The 26253-nt window shown below is 43.7% G+C and overlaps 1 protein-coding gene across 1 annotated transcript in view; it reads right to left on the reverse strand.

The window, feature by feature from the left end:
• Nucleotides 1-26253, reverse strand: part of PCCB (propionyl-CoA carboxylase subunit beta) — an 892977-nt gene that overhangs the window by 78597 nt on the left and 788127 nt on the right. The window contains exon 14 of the mRNA XM_033959104.1: nucleotides 1907-2006. Within this exon, the coding sequence (XP_033814995.1) occupies nucleotides 1907-2006 (100 nt within the window). The remainder of the gene's footprint in view (nucleotides 1-1906; nucleotides 2007-26253) is intronic.

Consider the following 26253-nt stretch of genomic DNA (forward strand, 5'->3'; position numbering starts at 1 on the left):
AGCCTCGTTCCGTCTTTGCTGAGATGGAGTCCGTCCTTCCTGAATAGCTTGCTCTTCCCCCAGAACATCATTCAGTTGCACATGAAATGGAATCCTTCTTCCTCACACACGCCGCATCCACGTGTTGACTGCTTGCAGCTCCATCTGCCTGTTCTTGTTGGCCCAAGGTACCGGCAGGACCTCCAAGAATGCTATCCTCTGCATTCTGGTCTTCAGCTTCCTTCCTAGCATCCGGAACTGATCCTTCAGTACTACCCTGTTGAACATAAGCAATGCCTCCGCTGGGTCAGATCTGAGATCCATCGTGCCCAGCAGTCCTCTCACGCGGCGGCCCAACAGGTTCAGGACCTGTGCAGTAATCCTCTATCTATACCCTGTTGTTCACGTTGTTCATCCCCACATGGATCACCACTATGTCTTCTACCTTGGCTCCCTGGAATACTGCGTCCAGCACTGGTCGCCGTACATGAAGAAGGACACAGTACTCTCAGAGAAGAGCGACTAAAATGGTTAAGGGGTTGGAGGAGTTGCCATACAGTGAGAGAATAGAGAAACTGTGCCTCTTCTCTCTTGAAAAGAGGAGACTGAGAGGGGACATGAAACGTTCAAGATAGGGAAGGGAACGTTCAATGGAGGGATAGGGAAGGGAACGTTCAATGAAGGGAATAGACTTACTATATAAAGACAGGTTGTTCACCATCTCCAAGGTAGAGAGAACGAGAAGGCACTCTCTAAAGTTAAAAGGGGATAGATTCCGTACAAACGTAAGGAAGTTCTTCTTCACCCAGAGAGTGGTAGAAAACTGGAACGCTCTTCCAGAGGCTGTTATAGGGGAAAACACCTTCCAGGGATTCAATACAAAGTTAGACAAGTTCCTGCTGAACCAGAACATATGCAGGTAAGGCTAGTCACAATTAGGGCACTAGTCTTTGACCTAAGGGCCGCCGCAGGAGGGCACAATGCTGGGCACAATGGACTACTGGTCTGACCCAGCAGCGGCAATTCTCATGTTATTTCTGAATGGGAAACCAAGAAGGGACAAGTGTTGTTCACGCTCTGGCAACCTTTTTTAAACATGTTATCTCCAACAGCAAGAAGTCGTGTTTTGATTGATTGTTATTGATTTATTTTTTATTTATTTTTAGCAGTTCAGGGAGAGGGGAAGGAAAATGATTTAGGGAGTGGGTTGATTATATTTTAGATTTGTATTTTTACAATGTTTACATTTATAATGATTATATTATTGTAATGTATGTTTTGTTGCATTGATATATTATACATTGACATATCATTATAATGTTTGTAGTTACATTTGAAAACTAATAAATATAAATTATAGTTGGGACAGGTCTTAGTGTGGAAGGCCCACTAGGAATTTCTATGCTTAACTGTTGGGGGCTGGAGAGGGGTTAAGATATAGTCAGGTTGGGGAGAGGGAGGGAAACCATTGGACTACTATGGATAGGGTCCATGCAAAAAACTATTGAGGTACTGGCAGTTATTTTTTTTAAGTTCCATGTCACCTTTCCTGTCATGGCTGGGCCAATCACTGCTTAGGCACTGACAGAAAAAGTAACATTTAGCAATGAGCTGCAGTTTACTGCTGTGATTATAATAAAGCAGTAATTTATATGCTCATTTATTAGAGTATGCTATGGTTTTTGTGTGATAATTCTGTGGTAGAGTGTATCACGAGGCTTTCTATACGTGCTCCTTAGTGAATGTGAGCCATGTGGTGTCTGTACTTTCATTCTTATCAAATGTCCTACATATTAGCAAATCACATGAGTGAAAATTGATGAGATTTTGCCAACTCTTCTAATCCTTTTAATTGGCAGTAGCCATACATATGGGATAGACTTCACTGCTACCACTTAAATTAATCAAATCAACTATAACATCTTACCTCGCATTGCTGCGGGGAAGGGATTTGCAAATTTTTCTACATATGCCACTTCTGCTTCCACTTCATTTGGCTCTCCACGGAAGATGATTTGGACAGCTCCCTAAAAACAAAGGAAAAAATGCATACATTTTTCTATATACGCTGCTTTCACCTTGTTTAATTCTCTAAAGAAGATGATATGGACAGTATCCTAGAAACAAAGGAAAGAAGCACAAGAACCAACTGCTCTGTCTGATATTCAGCAGGGCTTATTGCGTTGGGAAAGCTAACATGGGTGCGGCCAGGGTTAAGCACATTTAAATCCTTGGGGTGATGACATCTGGGTCAGCAGTAAGGGACAACAGGGGTACTTTCTGAATATAGCAAAGAATGACTTCTTCACAATCAGTCTCGTCTTTCCATCTCTGTGCTGTTTTCTTATTAATTTATGATTCAATGGTAAAGACGTTTCATAGTGATGTTCATTAGTCCTTGCGCCCTCACTTGTTTGTAGGAAGAGATTTTCTATCATCATATTCAGTAATTACCTGTCAACCTTACTAATATTATGAAATGTTACGAAGGGGTGCGAGAGGGTGCTGGAAAGTTCTCAGTCCAATCAAGACGAGATTGATGTGGATATGGTTCAATCAATGATCTGAAACAAGGACAAAACATAGAATTTCATTTCTGCAAATTGGCACTTAACAAAATAAGACAGCACTCTTTTGAGCTCCAGTGGCAAAATAACGCTCAAAATTTAGGAAGCTGGTTGGTTGGGCTGAGAACTTTTTAGCGGCTCCTCTTATGTAATAAGTAAGCCAAGTATAGGACAATCAAACCATTGTGACATCACTGATGAGGTTGGCTCTTACTGGTGGAATGAGGCGTTATGACATCACAATCTCAGCTCTGGTTATCAGAAATTGAAAGTCTTCATACTACGAAGGGGTGCTGAAAAGTTCTCAGCCCAGCCGGGAAGAGAATGGTATGGATATGGTTCAATCAATGATCTAAAACAATGTCAAAACATAGAATTTCATTCTGCAAATTGGCACTTAACAAAATAAGGTAACACTTTTCACCTACATTGTCAATATAACGCTCAGAATTTAGTAAGTTGATCGTTTGTATTATAACCTCTAGAGCAAAGGCATCCATCAGTTTTATAACATGAAAATAAAATGTAGAATTCAATATTCAGCGATAATCCTTAGGTTCGGGTTTTAACAGTACATAAACATTTATTAATCTTTTTTTTGCATAATTTTTACCCACTTTTAATTGAATAGAAAACATTGATATCATTTGTTTTAAAAGTGCCATTCAAAAGATAAAATTCTTGCCACATAATTTTTTGTCATCACACATACACACTCTGTTATAAAGATGATTTGGCCCCACATGAAGATCTTTCTATTCCTTTTTACATATTCCTTTAATTCATTTAGATATCATTTACATAGATGGTGCTCCTATCTGTAAAGGTATGAATTTCTATGAAATATTCTACATGCTTCTCTCCTCTCCGCTCCTTCCTGCCCTTCCACAGTCCTCCCTACCCTCTTCTAACCCCTTCCTTTGTAATAGAAACATAGAAACATAGAAAGATGATGGCAGAAAAGGGCTACAGCCCACCAAGTCTGCCAACTCTACTGACCCACCCCCTTACTAGGCCTCTGTAGGGATCCCACGTAGATGTCCCATTTATTCTTAAAGTCAAGCACGCTAGTGGCCTTGGTCACCTGCTCCGGAAGCTTGTTCCAGCAACCCACCACTCTTTCTGTGAAGAAGTACTTCTTGGCATCACCCTTAAATTTCCCTCCTCTGAGTTTGAGCGGATGCCCTCTAATGGCCGAGGGTCGCCTGAGTAGGAAGATGTCATCTTCCACCTCGACACAACCTGTGATGTACTTAAACGTCTCTATCATGTCCCCTCTCTCCCTGCGTTCCTCCAGAGTGTAGAGCTGCAATTTGTTCAGTCTCTCTTCGTACGAGACCCTTGAGCCCCAAGATATTTCTAGTGGCCATCCGCTGAACCGACTCGACTCTAAGCACATCTTTGCGGTAATGTGGCCTCCAGAACTGCCCACAGTACTCCAGATGAGGTCTCACCATGGTTCTGTACAGTGGCATTATAACCTCAGGTTTCCTGCTGACGAAGCTTCTATTGATACATTCCATCATTTGTCTTGCCTTGGATGATGCTTTTTCTACCTGATTTGCAGCCTTCATGTCTGCACTGATGATCACTCCCAAGTCTCGTTCTATTGTCGTCCTAGCTAATGTTTCTCCATTTAAGGTGTAAGTTTTGCACGGATTTCTGCTACCGAGGTGCATGACCTTACATTTCTTAGCGTTGAAGCCCAACTGCCATGTCGAGGACCAGCTCTCCAACGCAAGTAGGTCCTGCGTCATATAATCCTGCACATTACTTTCCCTTACTGTATTACATATTTTGGCGTCATCGGCGAATAATGTTACTTTACTCTGAAGCCCTCGTGTCAAGTCCCTTATGAATATGTTAAAAAGCAGTGGACCCAGGACTGAGCCCTCCGGCACTCCGCTGGTCACTTCCGATGTTTCGGAGAAGGTGCCGTTGACTACCACCCTCTGAAGTCTACCACTCAGCCAATCATTGACCCATGTAGTTAGTGTCTCACCTAACCCCATTGATTTCATCTTGTTTAGAAGCCTACGGTGTGGGACACTGTCAAAAGCCTTACTAAAATCCAAGTACACTACGTCCAGAGACTCCCCGGAGTCCAACTTCCTTGTTACCCAATCAAAGAAATCGATGAGATTGGATTGGCATGACCTGCCCCTAGTGAATCCATGTTGATTGGGATCCCTCAGATTCCCCTCCTCCAAGATCATGTCCATCTTGCGTTTAAGTAGTGTTTCCATGAGTTTACACACTATCGATGTGAGACTTACCGGTCTGTAATTCGCAGCCTCTGTTCTGCTACCCTTTTTGTGCAGAGGAATGACGTTGGCTGTTTTCCAGTCTAGGGGGACTCTCCCCGTACGTAGGGAGAGATTGAAGAGCATGGCTAGTGGTTCCGCCAGGACACCGCACAGCTCTCTGAGCACTCTTGGGTGTAATTTGTCTGGTCCCATGGCTTTGCTCACCTTGAGTCTTGCCAGTTCGCTGTAAATGTCAGCTGGTGTGAACTCGAAATTCTGAAATGGGTCTTCCGCGGTTGGGTTTGCTTCCAGCTGAGGTCCGTGTCCAGGTGCCTCACAGGTAGAGACTGAGCAGAAGTATTCATTCAGTAGTTTGGCTTTGTCGGAGTCTGCTTCTACATAATTTCCATCTGGTGTTCTAAGGCGTACTATTCCGCTGGTGTTCTTTTTCCTATCACTAATATATCTGAAGAAGGATTTGTCCCCTTTCTTGATGTTCTTTGCTAGATTTTCTTCCACTCGGAGTTTGGCCTCCCTAACTGCTGTTTTGACCGCTGCAGACCTGGTCCTGTATTTAATGTCAGCTTCTCCTTCCCCCGAGCGTTTGTGTGAAAGAAATGCTCTTTTTTTCTCCTTGACGAGGTACGAGATTTCATCCGTGAACTATTGAGGTTTCTTGTTTCTCTGTTGTTTATTAACTGATTTTATGTAACGGGTAGTTGCCTCCTGTAGGGTCAGTTTCAGGGTTGACCACATAGCTTCCGCATTATCAGTTTCCTCCTGATCTTGTAGCGTCTGTTGGACAAAATCTCCCATGTGTGCGAAGTCTATGCCTCGGAAATTGAGTACCCTCGTCTTTGTTTGTGATCTAGGGAAGCTCTTCCTAAGGTTGAACCATACCATGTTATGGTCACTGGAGGCTAGCGTTTCTCCCACCGAGACCTCCGAGACACTTTCTCTGTTAGTAAGCACCAGATCTAGGATGGCCTGGGCCCTAGTGGGCTCATGTACCATTTGTTTAAGCCGTACTCCCTTCATGGACGCTAATATCCTCCTGCTCCCACAAGTTGATGCTGAGAGTGTATTCCAGTCAACATCAGGCATGTTAAAGTCCACTACCAGAACAGCGTCCCCCCATAAAGTGATATTCTCAATGTCCTCAATTAATTCTGCGTCCTTGTCCTCCGATTGTCTTGGAGGTCTGTATACCACACCAAGGTATAGGCATTTTTCTCCACCTCTGGCCAGGTTTACCCAGATGGATTCCCCGGTGTACTTGACATCGGTGATCCTGGTTGTTTTGATGTTTTCTTTGATGTAAACCCCCCTCCTAACTTACCCTCTCTGTCTTGGCGGAGCAGGTTGTACCCTGGTATAGTTATATCCCACCCATGAGAGTCTGTGAACCATGTTTCGGATATAGCCACTACGTCCAGGTCTGCATCCACTATTTTGGTTTCCAGTTCTAGAAATTTATTCCCTAAACTGTGTGCGTTAACATACATAGCTCTCCACTGTTTGTGTTTGCTAAACCCTTGTGGATAGTTTCCCGTCCGGGTCAAAGAGTCTCCTAGCGAATCTTTTGCAGTGAGGGTACTTACCTCGGACCTGGAAGAGGAGTTTTGGTTCATCACATCAGGGTTGTTACTTACTGCTCCTGTATATATATGGGTACACTCCCCTTCCCCCAACTTACCTAGTTTAAAGCCCTTCGAAGCAGGCGGGCTAGACGGTGTCCGAAGACGTTTTTACCTCTGCTGGTCAGGTGTAGTCCGTCTGGTCCCTAGAGTCCCTGCAGCGCCTCTCCATGGTTCAGGAAGCCGAAGTTCATTTCCAGGCACCACCGTTGTAGCCACTCATTTGTCTTCAGGATACGTTCTTCCCTCTCTCTTCCCTTGCCCCTAACAGGAAGAATTGAAGAGAATACTACCTGTGCATCTGTCCGCTTCAGCCTCTTCCCCAGATCTCCGAAGTCTCTAGCTATGTCCTCCAGGCTGTTCTTGGCGGTGTCATTCGTTCCAACGTGGATGAGCAGCATGGGGAAGTGGTCCTGGGGCCTAAGAAGTCTGTCAAGGCAGGTGGTCACATCACGTATTCTGGCTCCAGGTAGACAGCAGATCTCCCTCGACTGTATATCTGGCCTGCATATTGGTCCCTCGGTGCCCCTCAGCATAGAGTCCCCAATGGCTATTACTCTCCGCTTCCTTTGGGGGGGGTCGATCCGCTGTCCTTTGGGGGGGTTGATCCGCTGTCCCTGGGGTAGGTGTCAAGCGTTGAACTTGGTCCTGCTTCACCTCGGCAATCTCTTCCTGCAGTATGTGAAATCTGTTCTTCAGGTTAAGTTGTGGAGTCGATGTGGAGTTGCCCTGGTAAGAGAAAGAATAGGAAGGTGAAGAGATTGTAAATGGGGGGGGGGGGGGGGGTCTCCTACGTTTACCTGTGGAGGAGATCACTAACTGCCAGGAGTCAGTGTCTCCAGCCATCTCCTGGATTCCAACTGTTGGTTTCAGTGTCGACGGCCTCGGTGTCTCAACGAGGGATCTGCCACAGGCGTGTTCGGTTATATGGGACAGCTCCTGCACTATTCCACCGATGTAAGCCTCATCCTCTCTAATGCCCCTCAGGCGTTTCACCTCCTCCCTGAGGCTCCTTAGTTCCTGTATGATGTCGTCATCCTGCTTGCCGACCTCCTCTGTCTGTGTAGAGGTCGTAGTGTACTGCAGTGGGATGGTCTCGGTCTGCACTGAGACCTCCTCGGTCTGCACTGAGACCTCCTCAGTGTAGGGAGTGCCGATCTTGCTTGTAGGCTTCATGCTTCTTGTTCGTCCTGCCATACCTTAAAATATATGAGGTCTGCCTGTTAACGAGAAAATGAGAGAGAGTAAATGAGAGGGAATAAAGGAGAGAGAGAGATAGTATGAGAGTATGTTAGATTAGGGCGTCTTGAAGGGTAGTGTATGAAAGCTTAGGGTGTCTGGAGAGTAGTGTTTGAAAATTAGAATGTCAGAGAAATCTAAGCAGCAGGGTGTTTAGGTGAAGGATGTGTGAATGTAAGATTATGGTGCTTGCAGGGTGTAAGATTGAGATTAAGTTTAGATGTCTTGCAGTGTCCTGTTGCCCTAGATTTGGCTCCTCTTAAGGCTCCTTTGCTGCTCGCCTTCACCACGCGCCGAACGGCTGCGCGCCGTTGGCTCGCCTCCTTTAATGGAGGAGCCCGGTCGCTGGTTGCTTACGCGTGGGGGTGGGCTGAGCTACTCTCGCCGCAACCCCAGCAAGTCCCTCGTGGTCTTGGCGCTGCTAGCGCCTTGCTCTGCCTCCTGCCTCCTGTCTCCTGAGTCCTCTTCCTCTCCTATGCTGATCCTCTCCCTGCTTGCCGCGATCAGTTGCAGCGCCCGTTGGCTCGCCTCCTTTAATGGAGGAGCCCGGTCGCTGGTTGCTTACGCGTGGGGGTGGGCGGAGCTACTCTCGCCGCGACCCCAGCAAGTCCCTCGTGGTCTTGGCGCTGCTAGCGCCTCGCTCTGCCTCCTGCCTCCTGAGTCCTCCTCCTCTCCTATGCTGATCCTCTCCCTGCTTGCCTAGAGCTTGTATGTGCGACGCACAAATGGAAGAAATAAAATAAATATAACTGCATATTCCTAAAATCCAGAAAAGTTCATTAATTTCTTCTTTTGATATCCATCACTCCAGCCAACTGGGAGTAAATTGGATCTTCTTCATGTGGGGGTCAAATCATCTTTATAACAGACTGTGTATGTGTGATAATGGAAAATTGTGTGCCAAGAATTTTATCATCTGAATGGCATAGAAGGGGAGAATGTTCCTGTAGGTGGCGTCAAAAGGGCTCTCTCTGTGACGCTTGAGGACATCACTGTTTCTTTCTCCCAGGAGGAATGGGATGAAGGGCAGAGGGAGCTTTACCGGGAGGTGATGAAGGAGAATTATGAGATCCTGATGTCTCTAGGATTGCTTTCCAAGGTAGGGAGAACAAGAGGGCACTCTCTAAAGTTAGCAGGGGATAGATTCCATACAAACGTAAGGAAGTTCTTCTTCACCCCGAGAGTGGTGGAAAACTGGAATACTCTTCCGGAGACTGTTGTAGGGGAAAATACCCTCCAGGGATTCAAGACAAAGTTGGACGAGTTCCTGCTGAACTGGAACGTACGCATGTAGGGCTGGTCTCAGTTAGGGCTCTGGTCTTTGACCTAGGGGCCACCGCGGGAGCGGACTGCTGGGCCCGATGGACCACTGGTCTGACCCAGCAGCGGCAATTCTTATGTTATGTTTCACTGTGTGCCTCCTCCTAGAATTGCTATTACTGATGGTAATATGCACACAGAACACAGTTAAGGAAATTATCTATGAAAAAAACAAACTACATACACTATATTAAACTGGACAAAATAGCAGAGCTACTTACCTGTAATAGTTATTACCTGAGGACAGCAGGTATAATAGATATTCTCACACATGGGTGATGTCATCCATGAAGCCCAGTATAGACAGATCAAAAGTGTACTGTCATCTGTGGTTTAAAGACTTTTCAAAGCCTCGAGACTGCCCGCACTGTGCATGTGTCAGTGCCTTCCCACCTGAGGTTGGCTCGCAGGACCATCAGTTCAGCAAAAAAGCTAAGAAACCAATTGGAGGAGGTAGGAGGGTTGTGAGAATATCTGCCTGCTATCCTCAGATAACAATCTGTTACACCTGTGCTTTATCCCAGGACAAGCAGGCAGCATATTCTTACATGTGGGACTCCCTAGCTGAAACTGAATGGGTTTGGAGGGAAGTTGGATTTATGTAGAGAATAAATTTAGCAGAACTGCTTGGCCGAACTTACTATCCCTTCTGGAAAGATTATCTAGACAATAATGGGACATGAAAGTATTAACTGAGGACCAAGTAGCTGCTTTACTGATGTCCTTATTGGGAGAAGATTGATTTGAACCTAGTTTTTTGTCTCTGAGGATCGGGAACTATTGTTTGAGATTGGGTCCTTAAGGATGGTGATCTAATGTACACCATTTAGATACTAGTGTATATTCTGGACCCTTACTAACAAGTTGGTGCATACTTGATTAATCTTATTGGGAGTGGAACATAGATGAGCTACTGAAATTGCCATTGCTCTAATCCAAGTGTCTCAAAATCCCTCCTTGAGGGCCACAATCCAGTCGGATTTTCAGGATTTCCCCAATGAATATGCATGAGATCTATGTGCATGCACTGCTTTCAATGTATATTCATTAGAGAAATCATGAAAACCTGACCTGAAATCATGACACATCCTTCCAGTGGCAGCCCAGCGTGAACATAGCAAAAAGAGATACAGTCTGCAAGCCATGTGCAGATTGTCTTTTTGGTAACTAGAGCTCCAAGTCTGTTAGGATCAAATGATAAGAACAGCTGAGTTGGGAATGACACGGGGAAAAAATTTTGTCCTGACCATGGGTCACAAGCGCACAAGGTGTATAAAAAGTACATGGAAAATAACACATGACGTAAATTTTATCAAAATAGTTATTTAGTTTATTAATTATCATAATGGACCTCAAAAGGTTAATTTTGAGTCATCGGAAAGTCTTTATAGTTGCCAAACGCTGGCCTTCTGATAAAGATCTCAACCCAATAATTCGTAGCTCCCCAATATGTACCTTTTGTCCTGCATGATATCATTATTTGTCAGCCAATCCATTAACAGAGGCTGTCCTTAAATTTGGACAAAGGAAATTCCTTTACATGTTTTTCACATTCAAAACAAAGTTTTTAAAGTCATATTTTTGTTTACATTCATTTCTGAATATACATTATTACATTTTACTACATGCGCGGCGACCGTTTTATTATATTACATATTGGCTGCTGGTAGGGGCTACAGTGAGGCTGAATCTCAAGGTATTGCATGGAATGGATTCTGTTTTTCGTCCTGTTGTTCGGTCTGGCCTGCTCCCTGTTCGCCTTGCCGTATTGTATTTTTAAGTTGAAAGACGCGGCGGTGGCTCCTCTCATGATCCCCAACTGCGTCGGAAGTCCGACGCAGGCAGGGATCATGAGAGGAGCCGCCGCCGAGTCTTTCAACTAAAAAATACAATACGGCAAGGCACACAGGGAGCAGGGCAGACCGAAGCTCCGAATTGAACTGCCAGTTGGCCGGCTCCCTTGCCGGAGTTATTTTTCAGTTTACAGGTGCCACCGCGGCTCCTGTCACGAGCCGCACCTGCTTCAGAGAAGACTTCCGATGCAGGTGGGGATCGTTAGAGGAGCCGCCGCGGCACCTTTAAACTGAAAATAACTCCGGCAAGGGAGTTGGCCAGACCTCAGGAAGATTAGGGGGATGGAGAAATCCTGCTGCTGCACAGGGAAATGGAGGGGGAGGGAATGCTGTAGCTGCTGCACAGGGAAGTGGGGGGGAGGGGAAATAGTGCTGTTGAACAGGGAAATGGAGGGGGAGGGAATGCTGTGGCTACTGCACAGGGAAGTGAGGGGAGGAAAAAAATGCTGCTGAAAGGGAAATGGAGGGGGAGGGAATGCTGTGGCTACTGCACAGGGAAGTGGGGGGAGGGGAAAAATGCTGTTGAACAGGGAAATGGAGGGGGAGGGAATGCTGTGGCTACTGCACAGGGAAGTGGGGGGAGGGGAGGGGAAAAATGCTGCTGAACAGAGAAATTGATGGGGAGAGAATGCTGCTTCGGCTTTTGCACAGGGAAGTAGGGGGGAGGGAAAAATGCTGCTACACAGGGAAATGGAGGGGGAGGGAATGCTGCTTTGGCTTCTGCACAGGGAAGTGGGGAGGGGGAAGGGGAATAAATGCTATTGCACAGAGAAATGGAGGGAGAGGCAATGCTTCAGCTGCTGCACAGGGAAGTAGGGAGGGAGAAGAAAGGAAGAAAGACACAGAGGCAGGGAGAGAGACAGATAGCCAAAGGGGGCCAGGGAGTGAGACAGATAGAAAGAAAGACAGCCGGAGGGAGAGAGACAGAAAAAAAAAAGACAGGGGTAGGGAGAGAGACAGAAAGAAAGATAGACATATATTCTAGCACCCGTTAATATAACGGGCTTAAAGACTAGTATCTAATATTCTCTTTGTCACTCTCAAAACTTATTTCAGACAGTTTGTTTATGTAAGGCAACCTGCTGAAAAGTTCTTGGCCCTATCAGCATCAGAGAAAGGAGGGGCTGTTCCCCCCTTGCTCTGAGCTTTACAAAACTGACAGCTTCAAATTACACTGACACACTCCTAAGTGTGGGCTACAAAGTGCCCTCCCTTCCTATGCTGGAAACTGATACAGTGTTTCTGATTCTAACTATTCCCATATGTTGCCTCCCAGGCTCCCTTTAAGTTGCAAATATATAAAATATGTTTTTCAAAACCCAGTCTCTTGTTTAGTATACCTTCACCTATCATTTATATATCATTCATTCGTTCTGAGCCCCTTTCATCCACAGATCCACACCATATATTTCATTCATATTTAATGCATGTTATACTCCATTTTTGGTGCTCTTCCTAACCAGCCTAAGCACATCTGGTATCAATTAAAACCACAAGGTTTAAGGCGGGAAGCTGAACAAAGACTCAAAGAGAGAGAGAGAGAGAAATATGGAGGCAGTTTTATACCTCTAGAAATGTGTCCTGATTTCCCGTATGGTCTTGCTTCACCGAACAATTCACATAAATATGAAATTCCCATTTTCCTACGCTACACATTGATTTCCTGGTATTTTATTAATTATCCTGACTTTTTCAAAGTTTTAAATGTGTTTGCATGTATATAAGACCCTCGGATCTTATATACATGTCTCTGTCATGCCCTGCTAACGCTTTTGCGTAGTATATGCCAACCCAGGCCTCTTCAGTCCCCGTCCCCGCAAGCTGTTTCTCTCCCCTTCCCATCCCTGCAATTCATCTGATCAAGCCTTGAATAGTTATGATTTTATACAGAATTTATTTTATTTATTAAAGTATAAAAAGAAACAATATCCTGTACAACTGTCATTTTCTAAATCACAAATAATACAGAGCAAGGATCAACAAAACCCGTCTCTCCCCTCCCCTCACAAATATTCCCTCCACTATCAAGAAAACTGAAAAAGCCAAATTACCACAAAATGCTACATAGAAAAAATCAAGCTAACAGAATACTTCAGTCACACATGGCAGGAACAGCATTAGGGGAGCGCAACTAGGGCAACTGCCCCCAGAAGTTACATCGAGGGACTCATTGGCAGAAGGAAAGCCTCAGAACAGACCTCTGAAGATTTTTAATCATTGGCACGGCTAGCTCTTTCAGGTAAAACCATCATCACGCTGAAAAATCTTCAGAGGCCTGTTCCAAGTTCTTCCTTCTACAAGTGAGACCCTCCTTGATGTAAGTTCCAGTTTTGCAAAACTGGAAGTTACATCAAGGAGGGGCTCGTTGGTAGAAGGACGGCCTTGCAATAGGCCTCTCAAGATTTTTCGACATGGTGTGGCTAGCTTATTTGGGTAAGGTAGCTGCAAGGGGAGCTGCGGTGGAGATGCTGGCCCGTGGGGAGAGGAGGTATTGCCACTATCGCTGACCCTGGTGCAATTTTATTTTTTTGCCGTGGGAATAAGGCCTTTTACCACTCCTGTGGAGTGGTAGAAGCCATTGTTCCCATTTCCACCATAAACTGTGAACTAATTGGTTTTCCGTGGGAACTCTTCCCCATGTCATTCTCTACAGCTGAGTGGAATTTCTGTGAGATTTTGTCAGATCCAGGTAATAAGCAAGTGCATGTTTATAGTCTAAAGCAGGGTTGCCCAAAAGATCGATCACGATCTACCGGTAGATCGCAAAGGCAACGCGAGTCGATCGCAAAGCCCATCTCAGGCTTCAAGATAGACTCATGTTGCCTTTGCGTTCTCCCTGCTTCCCCGATGCTGACAAAGCAACAGGCCAGACATGTGCGTGCGACTGCACAAGTGCTGGGCTCACAAGCCTTCCCCCCCACCAACATCAATTCTGACATCGGGGGAAGGCTTGTGGGCCCGGTGCTTGTGCAGTCACTACACATGCCTGGCCTGTTGTGGCATCAGGGAAACAGGGTGTGCAACATCAGCTAAATTTGCAGCGGTGGCTTTTTGGGGAAAGAATGGAGTGTGTTGGATGGCATGGGGCAGGCAGGGAGAAAGGAAGAAAAAGTTGGACTCATAGAGGGACAGAGAGAGATGTTGGTTGGGGAATGGAATGTGGTCTGTAGGAGAGGAAGCATGCAGGAGGCAGAAAGAAGGGAAGAAATATTGGATGCTCAGTCAGAAGGAAGTGTAACCAGAGACTCATGAAATTATCAGACAACAAAGGTAGGAAAATTGATTTTCAATTTAGTGATCAAAATGTGTCCATTTTGATAATTTATATATGCTATTTTGCACTATGTCCCCCTTTTACTAAACCATGATAGCAGTTTTTAGTGTGAGGCATTCAGCACAGCTCCCTGCGCTTAAAACCGCTATTGCAGTTTAGTAAAAGGTGAGGGGTATATTTGTCCATTTTTGTATAGTTGTTAACTGAGATGACTTTACATATTTTAAAGTCATCTGCCTTGACCTCTTTGAAAAAAATCCCGGATATAAATGATAATTAACATTTTCTCTGCGTACAGTATGCTTTGTGAGATTTTAAAAAAAATTTAGCATTTTAATCATATTTCAATAAGATACATATTGAACAAATACAAGAGTCTTACACATTAAAATAAAAAAAAATTCTAAACAAATAAATCAACAGTTCCTTTCACTATATCAGTACTCTTGTGTAGTTCTCTTTATGGAGAGAGACAATGTCACAATCAGAAGGAATGATACTATAAGCAAAAAGTTATTAGGAAGGGTAGTGACACATCCCCATTTATAATATGGACTTGCATACTAAGGGACACTCTTGGGAATCTGCGATGTTACTCCTTTCACTTCTAAAAAAAATTGCAACTGGGAGGACTCATAAAATATATAGGAATTCTGATCCAAATAGATCATACATTTACAAGGATATCGTAATTGAAATTTTGCTCCCAATGTTTTCACACTATCTTTCATTTCCAGGAATCTTTTTCTTCTTGTCTGTGTAATTCTTGATAGATCTGCAAACATCAAAATTTTACTATTCAGAAAATAAACTTCCTTCAGCCTAAAAAAAAGGCGAAGAAGTGCTTCTTTATCTTGATGAAATACAAATGTTACAAGAAGCGTTGAATACAAAATGACTTCCTCTTGAGAATTCTCCAATATATTTGAAATATCCAGTGGACCTGCTGTCGTTATCTGAGGAATAACCTCAGAATCAGAAGAGGAAGGCTTTTTTTGAGAAGCTGGCAAAAAATAAATTTTATGTAGAGGAGGCAGTCCATTATCGGGATATTTGAAAACCTCTTTCAGAAACTTATAAAAAGTTTCTTTAGGTGTCATAGGCAGTGTCTTAGGGAAGTTTAACAGTCTTAAATTCAATGTTTTGGTATAATTCTCAAGATTTTCTATTCTTCTCGACATCAAAAGTTTGTCCTGCAGAATAGTTCCAGTAGTAGATTTTATTCCCTGCACCGACTGATCTAAGGAATTAACTTTTTCTCCTTGGGACTTCAAATCCTCTTCAAATTTTTCTACCCTCAAAGACTGAGCCTGAACAAGAGGAGAGATTCCCAGACATACCTTGTAAAGGGAGTCTAATGCAGTCCAAATAGTGTCCAAAGTAACCTCAGCGGGTCTAACAAGGGACTGTAATGTTAGTAATTCCCTTCTCTCCGCTGGAGCTCCGTTGACTATAGATCTTCCAGCCACAAGTTCTGGTGAAGCCGGTGAGCTCGATAGCTCCGGGGCAGCGGGGAATCCACTGCCGACATTGCTGCTGAAGTTCCCCTCTCTCGCAGCAAGGGAGGTGCAGAGCCCACAGGACTAAGCGAGATCTCGCTTCCTAGTGCCGACTCTCCTTCGCATCTGGCTCTGCAGGATCGCCCCGAGGCGAGGATGTGAAGAAACTCATGAGTAGTCCTTGTTTAGTTAAGGTAGGTTCCGGCTGTCGGGCTGAAGCAGCCACCCTACCTCGTCTCTTAGGGATAACAAATTTCGCTCAAAGAGCTGTAGCATGAAGAAAAAACCTTTCTGGCAGAAGGAGAACTCTGAGCGTCCTTCAACTACACCACCATCTTGTCTCTCCCCTCCTTTCTCATCTATGAAAAAATTTTATTGTTGATAGATCATTTTGACTTGGTCATTTTAAAAGTAGCTCTCAAGCCCAAAAAGTATGGGCACCCCTGGTCTAAAGTGTGGAGTGCAGCCTAACTAGGGTAAGAATATGCTTTTTGAGAAGATAGGAAAAACTATAAACTGGTTCAGATGAAATTTGGAGATGACCTTTGGGAGGAATTTAGGATGAGTCTGGAGAATGACTTTGTCATGGTAGAGCGTTGTGTAAGGAGGGTCTAATACAAGTGCTTGTAGTTCACTGACTCAACATGCAAAAGTGATAGAGATGAGGAAAACCACTTTCCAAGTAAGATATTTAAAAGATGAATATACTAGTGGTTCAAAAGGAGGTTCCATCAAGGTTGAAAGCATATCATTAAGATTCCAAGCTACTGGAGGAGGCTTGATTGGTGGCTTAGTTTGAAGAAGGCCTTTCATGAATATGGAGACTAAGAGATGCACAGATAATGGCCTTTTGTCAAGAGGTGCATAAAAAGCCTTAATAGCACTGAGATGAACTCTGACTGAAGTAGTTTTAAGGCCAAAGTTAGAAAGATGCAAGAGATATTCGAGTATCGATGGTGGCAGAGGAGATATTTCTAGTTGCAGAGAATTTTGAATACACCAGTGTGTGAAGTGAGTCCACTTGAAATGGTAACATCGCTGGATGGAAAGTTTTCTGGAAGTTGACAGCTGAGCCTTCTGTGGAGACAGTTGCTGTTCCTCATACCACAGCATGAAGGTCTTCCAAGCCTAAACATGTCAGAGAAATAGAATGGCAAGCTTTGAATAGAATAGTTGATGTTGGTGCAGAGAGAGTAAAAGCATCTACTTGATGGCAGAAAGATACCATGCTATGAGAGCTAATGAATGCAGTTCGGGATGGAGAAGAGATCCTTTGTTCTGTGTCAGCAGTGCTGGAAAGATTTGCAGCATGATGGGTACACTGAACTGAAGGAGGAGAAGGAACCATAGTTGTCTCATCCATCGAAGTGCAACAATTATCATGGCAGCCTGTTCTTGGCGTAGTTTTAACAATGTCTTCCCGAGTAGAGGTATTGGAGGGAAAGCATATAGGAAATTGCCTGTCCAGTCTAGGAGAAATGTATTGGACTCCAAGCGACTGGGAGTGTAGATTTTAAAACTAATGACTGGAAGTTTGTGATTGGGGGTGGGCAGGGACAGCCTTATAATGAGGCAAACTAAGATGATGGCCTCAGGCGGCATGTTCCAGGGACAGCACTTTTGGCACTTCTCCTGGGACACTGGAAAGGAAATGGACCAACACCAGTCAGAAGCAGACTGCTTTAATTGCTGCTGTTGCTAGTGATCCAGGTAAATTTGGAAGTGTGTGTGTGTGGGGGGGGGGGGGGAGCGCTGAACCCATTGTGGAGGTGAGGGGAAGGAGCTGTGCTACATCTGGATAAGGTATAGGGAGAGGAGCTAGGGGGGACATGAGGATGTGCTGTACCTTGTTTGGGAGGGTGGGATGTGGGGCTATGCTGGACCTTGTTAGGCAGGATATAGGGATATGTTGGCTCTTGTTTGGGGGAAGGAAATGGGGATGTGCTGGATCTGGTACCTTGAAACTCAGTTAAAAACTTAATTTAAACTGCATTTTTTTTTAAATTGAGCTTGGGTGCCTACTGTTGCCTAAAAACTCGGTGCCAGTTAAAAAATCCAGGCCTTAATCAGCATCTATCCAGTGCCTTATAATATCAGCTCCCATATAACTAATTTTTTTATGGTGGGTTAAACTGAGCTTTTCTTTTACTCACTTCCTCTTTTTGCTTACTGTTTGAGCATCTTGCATCTCCTTTGCGTTTTTACAAAAAAAGCAGGTTAAAGTATATGAGGATATGAGAAACTTCCAAGGCTGTGCAACATGGGGATGTTATCGCCTATGTCACAGGGCGTAATCGTTGCATTGCTTCTAAAATTATATCTCTGTAACGTCAATTTCAGACTGCAAAAAAAAACAACTTACCTTCGTCGTCCTACAACTATTGAGGCAATATAATCATATTACAAAGAGCAATATGAACCATCAATGAAATTGGAAAATGACACCACAACAAAAAATGTGATTTAGTCTTATCCAGCAAAGGTTGTACATTTACCTCATGAAGCTGAGCAAGATCTTGCGGGATAATTATTCCAAGATATACTACCTTACCAGGTGCCCAGGTTAAAGGAAAAGTACCATTCCATTCAGAGGGTAATGCTGAATGCAAGAGAAGAACCATCGACTTCTGAAAATTTAACTGAAAACCCGAATGAAAACCAAATTTAGCTAAAGCATCAAACAGATGCGATAAAGAGCACTCCGGGTTAGTTAATATGACCATGAGATTGTCTGCAAAAGCCAGAACTTTCAATTCTCTACCCACAATGGACAGGCCAGTGATATGAACGTCACACAGTAAGGTATGCAATAAGGGTTCCAAATAAATAATAAAAAGTAATGGGGATAAAGGACAACCCTGGCGAGTTCCTCGAGAAATATTAAAATTCAAGTATGAATCCCATTAATGCGAGAATCCCATTAACGAGAATAGAAACACGCGGGCCAGTATACAGAGCATGTAAACAATCAAGAAACCAACCTGAGAAACCCTTGTGATGAAGCGTTGAAAAAAGAAAAGACCACTCCATTTTTTCAAAGGCTTTTTGAGCATCCAAACTAGCCAAAAGTCCAGATATTCCTTGCGCCTGACCCATCGCCAATGCCATTAGAACTTTACGAACATGCAAAACTGATTGTCAACCACAAACAAACCAAACTTGCTCCAGACCAATAAGCATAGGTAAGTGAGTAGCGAGCCTATCTGCCAAAATTCTAGCAAAAATTTTTAGATCACATTAAGCAGAGTTATTGGGCAGTAAGAGTCAACCATATGTGGATCCTTTCCAGATTTCGGAATTAAAGTGATTAAAGCATCCGTAACACCAAGAGGGAAGGAACTCTCTTCTACACATGCTTTAAAATATCGCACCAACGATCCTGGAAGATGGTAAAGCAACATCTTGTAATATTCAGCCACAAATCCATCAGGACCAGGCGCTTTGAGGATAGATAATGACCTATTGAACTTCTTCAATATATTCTCTAATACCGCCGCTGAGGAATCGAGTTGCATGGTTCCTCCTGGAGATATCAACTCAGCGACCCGGTCAGCGTATTGACCCCCCTCCATTTGGGGATGCTGTGCTAATCGAGCTCTCGGCACTCCCACATCGTACGCTATCCTGCGCTGGATTCCACGGTGATCAAGCTGTGGGGGGGATAGCAATGTTTCAAGGCCCAAGGTTCCGGTGGCTCCTTCCAGCGGTGCAACAATGGGTGAAACTCCCCCTCCTGCAATGACTGTCGAGCTTGTTAGAAACCGGTCTATCAGCAGTTATCCGGGTGTGGAGAGGTCCCCCTGAATAACGCCCTTGCATTTCGTGTGGGGCATGATTGAAATCACGCCTAGGAAAACGTCAAAGCCAAAGGTAAGATAGACTCCGGCTCTAACAGCTCTCATGCCGCCGCTATCTTGTTTCCTTGTATCAGATTCTTAAAGATGATGGTACTCTGCAAAACTTGTTCTTAGCTGCGTACTGAATATGGGTGATCTCATTTAGATATTTTTTCATATCTTCAATTATAATTTTATGTATCCTCGCTGAATTCTAAATTTTTATGTTCCACAATTTTTGAGACTCTATCGGAGGTACTTTGGTTAGAAGCTCAATTGATATTACTATTAAAATATTTTAGGGAGTCACATGATATGCTGAGCAAGGAAGGACGTGTGTTGCTCAAGCTTCGGGGCCCCCAGTTCCTTTCTGCTCTGCCTAACCTTCCTCGGCATGTCCCCCATTACATTGACCGCAGTGTGGTATATGAAAAGGTTCTTACAGCCCCACAGCCCGGTAATGAGTGGCAAATCAACGCGGACTACCAAGGAGTGAGAGATGCGCACTTCCTGGCCTAACTCAAAAATGGCGGCACTGGAGTCAGGCCCCGTACTCCCCTTATCTGAGGCGAACATTGCAGCGCTGTTTGATGCCCGCTTTGATCGGCTGTCGGGCCAGCTCACCTCACTGGAGTCACTCTTAACTGAGACCACCAGGTGCACCGGCGAATTGGAAACCTGAGCAGCGCTAATTGAGGATGCCCTGCATTTTTCCCCATGAAGACTAGGGACTGCAGCATTCCTTCGGTGGTCTGTAGTGATTGCCCTCAAGTGCATTTTGTTTAAGTGGCTGGATCTGGAGGGCTCCGACTACTCTCTTTGGCGCAGTCGCCTGATCACCCTTTTGCTGTGGGAACGGAGAGACATCCAAGACTTTTCTTCCCTCCCTGGATGCATTTTTCAGCATAACTGGGAGCCCAGTGGCTCGTAGCCGCCTCCTAAATTGTTAATCTCTCATTATGTACGTGCTGCTTGTTTTGGATTCTACTCTGCTTAGAAGATGTGGGTTTGACTTGAAGGAGGACTGGGGAGGGGGGAGGGTTAGGGGGGATTGGTGTGCTATACTTTGACTTTGTCTTGAGCTTCCCTTGTTGCTTAATGCTTCCTGTTGTTTGTTGTTGTTCTCTCTCACTTTTCTCTTAGTGTTGGCCTACTGGTGAGACAGTGGGAGATTGGACGGTCTAGGGGTTACGTTGAACTGTTATTTCTGACAAACAGTGAGCATGTTTTTGTATATCTTGCTGCATTTGCATTTCTTCGCTTTGAGCTCAATAAAACATATTTGACAATAAAATACTTTAGACATTCAATGTTTAAATTTTCTCCTTTCATGGATTATGATAAAGAGGCCCTCTGTTTGGAATATTGAATTACAAATAAATTTGCAAGGTACTCATATTAACAGTTTTTTGCAATTATTACATGGTTTATTAACTGAAATATTGAATGGAAATGTGCTAGAGTGTCTAGAAAAGGATACAAAGTGATCCACATCGTTTGTTGATCTTTGTATCCTTTTCTGGACACTCTAGCACGTTTCCATTCAATATTTCAGTTTATACTGTGTACCCAATATGGAAACCACTGACAAATCCTGGACCTCAGGCCTTAGCTTTACATCAGATAAAGCTAAAACTATCATGACTGAATTTGAAACATTAAGTACTACTGCTTGTTATACTGAAACATCTGACATCATCACCAAGTACAAGCGTATAGTCAGACTAGAACTCAATGGTTCTGCTTTAGTGGAGTATTGTAAAAAAGAACAAATCCCACGAGGATTACGAGTACATCTTGAACCACAAATGTTCAAAGAAGATACAGAATTCATAGATTGTTGGAATAAAATCCTTAATAAATGTTCCCTAGACATTATGTTATTGGTTATTGACAGAAGCAAAAGGGTCATCAACACACAGAAGGCTGCCTTAGACACGGATCTTGTTGCTTTAAAATCCAAATTAGGGAATGATGATTTTGAAATTAAATTTAAAGATATTCAAACTCAGGTTGACAAACATAAAGACTCTGTAAGGAAACAAAAAATGAGGAAATTAGCCAGGGACCAAAAAGATTATGAATCAGGACGTGTTTATCCCTGGATGTACAGAAACGTTAATGTTGGAAATATGCCAAATCGTTCTGTTATTCCTTCCTCTCAAAGTTCTTCAGCAAACAGTGATTCATCATCGAATTTTTTAGCCACAAGAAGACAGAACTATCGGAGACAAAGAGGCGGCAGAAACAACAGAAAAGGTCGCCAAAGGAACCAATATCCACCGTAGTCAATTTGTCTTCTCATATCCTAACCTCTGCAGAAGAACATGTTTTATCTTTGGGATTATCTTTTGTACCAACCAATCATTACAATGCTTTCCAATTTCGGATTGACTTTGAAAGATTTATTAGATCGTTATCTTTAAAAATATTTTTCGATGGCAAACAGTCTTATGATCGGTCTGTAGTTTTTGACAGATCCCAATGGACTCCACCGGGCCCTATTGACCCCACTCTGGCTGTCTTTAAACAGATGGTTCTAAATGAAGTTGACCAGATGAAATTCACATTTAAAAACAACAATTTAACCAAAACTGAGTTTAAAGCCTTAAAAAACTTAAGTAGCAACAATCAGATAGTAATTAAAAACGCGGACAAAGGCGGTGCAGTAGTTATATTGAATAGATCAGATTATATTGATGAAGCCTTTTCACAGTTAAACAACTCTGCAATCTATAAAGAAATTCATCTGGATCCTACTCATAGACTCCAGATCGCCATATCAAAAATTACCAAAACAGCATTGGACAAGGGCTATTTAACAAAACGAGAACATAAATTTATTAATGTTATCCATCCGTCCTTAACAATTTTGTATCTATTACCCAAGATCCATAAAAATTTGGTTAAACCCCCAGGCCGGCCAATTATCTCCGCCAGGGGGTCTCTATTAGAAGCTTTGTCATCTTATGTTGATAAATTTCTCAGAGATCATGTAGAAAGCCATGCTACATACATTAAGGACACTACCCATTTTTTGAACATTTTAGAAGATTTCAATCAAGACCATGAACCATATCTGATGGTCACCCTTGACATTAATTCGTTATATACCTCCATCCCTCAAGAGGAAGCAATACAAGCAATTAAATTGGTTTTGGACTCTAGACCACGTCCTCACTTTGTACCAACTGATTTTCTTCTTCAACTAACTAGAATGGCTATGCAAGAAAATTATTTTTTGTTTCTTGAAAAACTTTATATCCAACTGTCAGGAGTAGCCATGGGTGCAACATTTGCCCCCTCTATTGCTTGTATCTTCATGAATCTATTTGAAAATGAATGGATACAGTCATCACCATTCAATAGTAGAATCAAATCCTGGCATAGATTCATTGACGACATTTTTTTGTTGTGGATGGGTGACATAGACGAGTTCTTGGCTTTTTTCAGATGGCTCAATACTTGTAACGACAGTATTCAATTTACATACACTTATTCTTATGACAATATTTCTTTTCTGGATGTCAATATTACACAAACCAATCAAGGTTTTATAACTCGAGTACATCATAAGATCACGGATCAGAATTCCTTTCTACATTCTACCAGTTGTCACCCACAAGGATGTAAAAACAGTTTACCCTTTTCTCAATTTTTACGTTACAAATGCATATGCAGTACAGATTTTGATTTCAAATCTCAATCATCATTTCTCAAGGATAAACTCACGAGACGAGGATATCACAAAAGACATCTGAACTCATCATATAAAAGGGTGAAATACAATAACCGAACACTTCTACTTCATCCATACCCCAAAGATCAACATAATGATAATATCTGTACCTTTGTTTCAAAATATACTAATGCCAGTCCGAGAATTACATGCACTGTCAAGAAACATTGGAGAATATGAAAACATTGGATGTATTCAAAGATACCACTCTTCGCAGTTCATATTCACGAGGCAAGAACCTTAAGGAATTATTAAGTCCATCTGAGATAAAATTCATGACAGCTACAAAACCTATATTAAAAGGACATTACAAATGTGGACGTTGTCTAAATTGTGACATCATGATACAATCCGACAAATTCATCAATCCTTTTGATAATAAACAATATTTCATTAATTTTTTCAGCAATTGTAACAGCATGTACAGTGGTACCTCGGTTTACGAGTGCACCAGTTTGGGAGTGTTTTGCAAGACGAGCAAAACATTTGCAAAATCGGTGCCTCGGAAACCGAGCATGGCTCGATTTACGAGCACCCCCCCCCTCAATCCGGCACCCCCCCCTGCGATCCGGCACCCCCCCTGCCTTGAACCGGCAACCCCCCGACAAAATATACTAATGCCAGTCCGAGAATTACACGCACTGTCAAGAAACATTGGAGAATATGAAAACATTGGATGTATTCAAAGATACCATTCTTCGCAGTTCATATTCACGAGGCAAGAACCTTAAGGAATTATTAAGTCCATCTGAGATAAAACCCATGACAGCTACAAAACCTATATTAAAAGGACATTACAAATGTGGACGTTGTCTAAATTGTGACATCATGATACAATCCGACAAATTCATCAATCCTTTTGATAATAAACAATATTTCATTAATTTTTTCAGCAATTGTAACAGCATGTACAGTGGTACCTCGGTTTACGAGTGCACCGGTTTGCGAGTGTTTTGCAAGACGAGCAAAACATTTACAAAATCGGTGCCTCAGAAACTGACCATGGCTCGATTTACGAGCACCCCCCCTCAATCCGGCACCCCCCCCGCGATCCGGCACCCCCCGACACGATCCGACCCTCCCCCCCCCCGACACAATTGGGCACCCCCCCGCCGCTTCTTACTCTCATCTGGGCACTCTTGAAGACCGGCCCTCGTCTGCTGGGCCTTGAGCATCTGAGCATGCTCAAGGCCTGCGAGTTCACGTTCTGAACGTGAACGTGAACTCGCAGGCCTTGAGTATGCTCAGATGCTCAAGGCCCAGCAGACGAGTAAGCCGATCTTCAAGAGCCCAGATGAGGGTAAGAAGCGGCGGGGGGGTGCCCAATTGTGTCGGGGGGGGGATGTCGGATCGTGTCGGGGGGTGCCCAATCGTGTCGGCGAGGGGTCGGATCATGGCGGGGGGGGGTGCCCAATCGTGTCGGGGGGGGTGCCGGATCGCAGGGGGGGGGGCCTGATCGCAGGGGGGGGCCTTCGAGGGGAGCAATGCCGGTTCTCGGGGGGGGGAACGCATCAAAGCGAGTTTCCATTATTTCCTATGGGGAAACTCGCTTTGATAAACGAGCATTTTGGATTACGAGCATGCTCCTGGAACGGATTATGCTCGTAATCCAAGGTACCACTGTATATTGTTTACCTTTTGCTATGCCCATGTAGCAAACTTTACGTTGGAAAAACAATTAGAAGTTTGAAAATCAGATTAAATGAACATCGTTCTAACCTTAAGTGTAACAAAAAAGAGGCACCGTTGGTATCTCATTGTTTAGAAATGCAGCACAAGTTTCAACATTTAAAGTGTTGGGTTATTGATCACATACCCCAAACCAGAAGAGGTGGTGACCGTGGTCAGCTGCTGTTGAGACGTGAACAACAATGGATCTCCAGATTATATTCACTTGAACCTCACGGACTTAATAATCAAATTGAATGGCATGCGTTTTTTTAAAACAACGTTCCAACACCGGATAAAATCAAGCATGATAACATCATTTTTATCCTTAAAATTTTTTTTGCTGTACACGGCTTTTTTACAACCATCGGGTTGTTTAAAACATTCTGATTTATCTTTTTTACCTTATTTGGCTTAAGAATCTAGTTTTTTTGTCTAATAGTTTTTCTAAGATCAAAACGTATTATAAATATCTTTAAGATTATAACGCATTATAAATATTTCATTGATCCAGATTAAGATCGCATTCACGTTACACACACATGATTCATTGACGTCACTAATCGTGACATCATCATCAATCTTATTGGTTCAATTCTCTCAGTGTCCTGTTTAAATACAGGCGCCATTTTGTATAATAATTGATTAAAAATTTCCTAAACACGCAGCTACATCACGGGCAAGTTTATTTAGATTCATTATTTAAACAATATATAGATTTTATTAAGTCATTGGTTTATGTTATTTTAGCTTTGAACTAAAGTCTCATTTCATTACAGTTAGTTTCGTAATAGAGAATGACACGGTGGCGGTTTACCCGCGGCCACCGCATTTTAGCCGCGGGTCACCCGCCGAAAACGGGGAAGAAAACTAGCAGTCGCTGCGGCGACAGGGACAAGGCCATACACCGCCCGCGGGGCGGTGAATGGTCTTGTCCCCCGCAGTGAGGCATGAAGGATCGCGCGGTCCCCGCAGCTCACACCCGCCTGCCCAATCGATTCTAGTGTTTAGCCAGCTCTCTCCCTTCTCCTCACCTTAGTTTGTAGATTTTCTTTTTCGGCGACCCGCACGCTATCAGAGAGCCACGCACGCACGGCTGCTCAGTGTTCAATCTTCTGCTCTGACGCAACCGGAAACAGGAAGTTGCAGCAGAGCAGAAGATTGAACACTGAGCAGCCGCGCGTGCGCGGCTCTCTGATAGTGTGCGGGTCGCCGAAAAAGAAAATCTACAAACTAAGGTGAGGAGAAGGGAGAGAGCTGGCTAAACACTAGGATCGATTGGGCAGGCAGGTAGTGGCTGCGGGGACCGTGCGATCGCTAGTGTTCCCGGCTCAAATTGGAAGGAGGGAGTGAAAGGGAAAAGGATTCTGGGCCAAGGGGATGAAAACGGAAGAAA

This window comes from Geotrypetes seraphini, chromosome 9, assembly GCF_902459505.1.
Source record: "Geotrypetes seraphini chromosome 9, aGeoSer1.1, whole genome shotgun sequence".
Classification (NCBI taxonomy): Eukaryota; Metazoa; Chordata; class Amphibia; order Gymnophiona; family Dermophiidae; genus Geotrypetes; species Geotrypetes seraphini.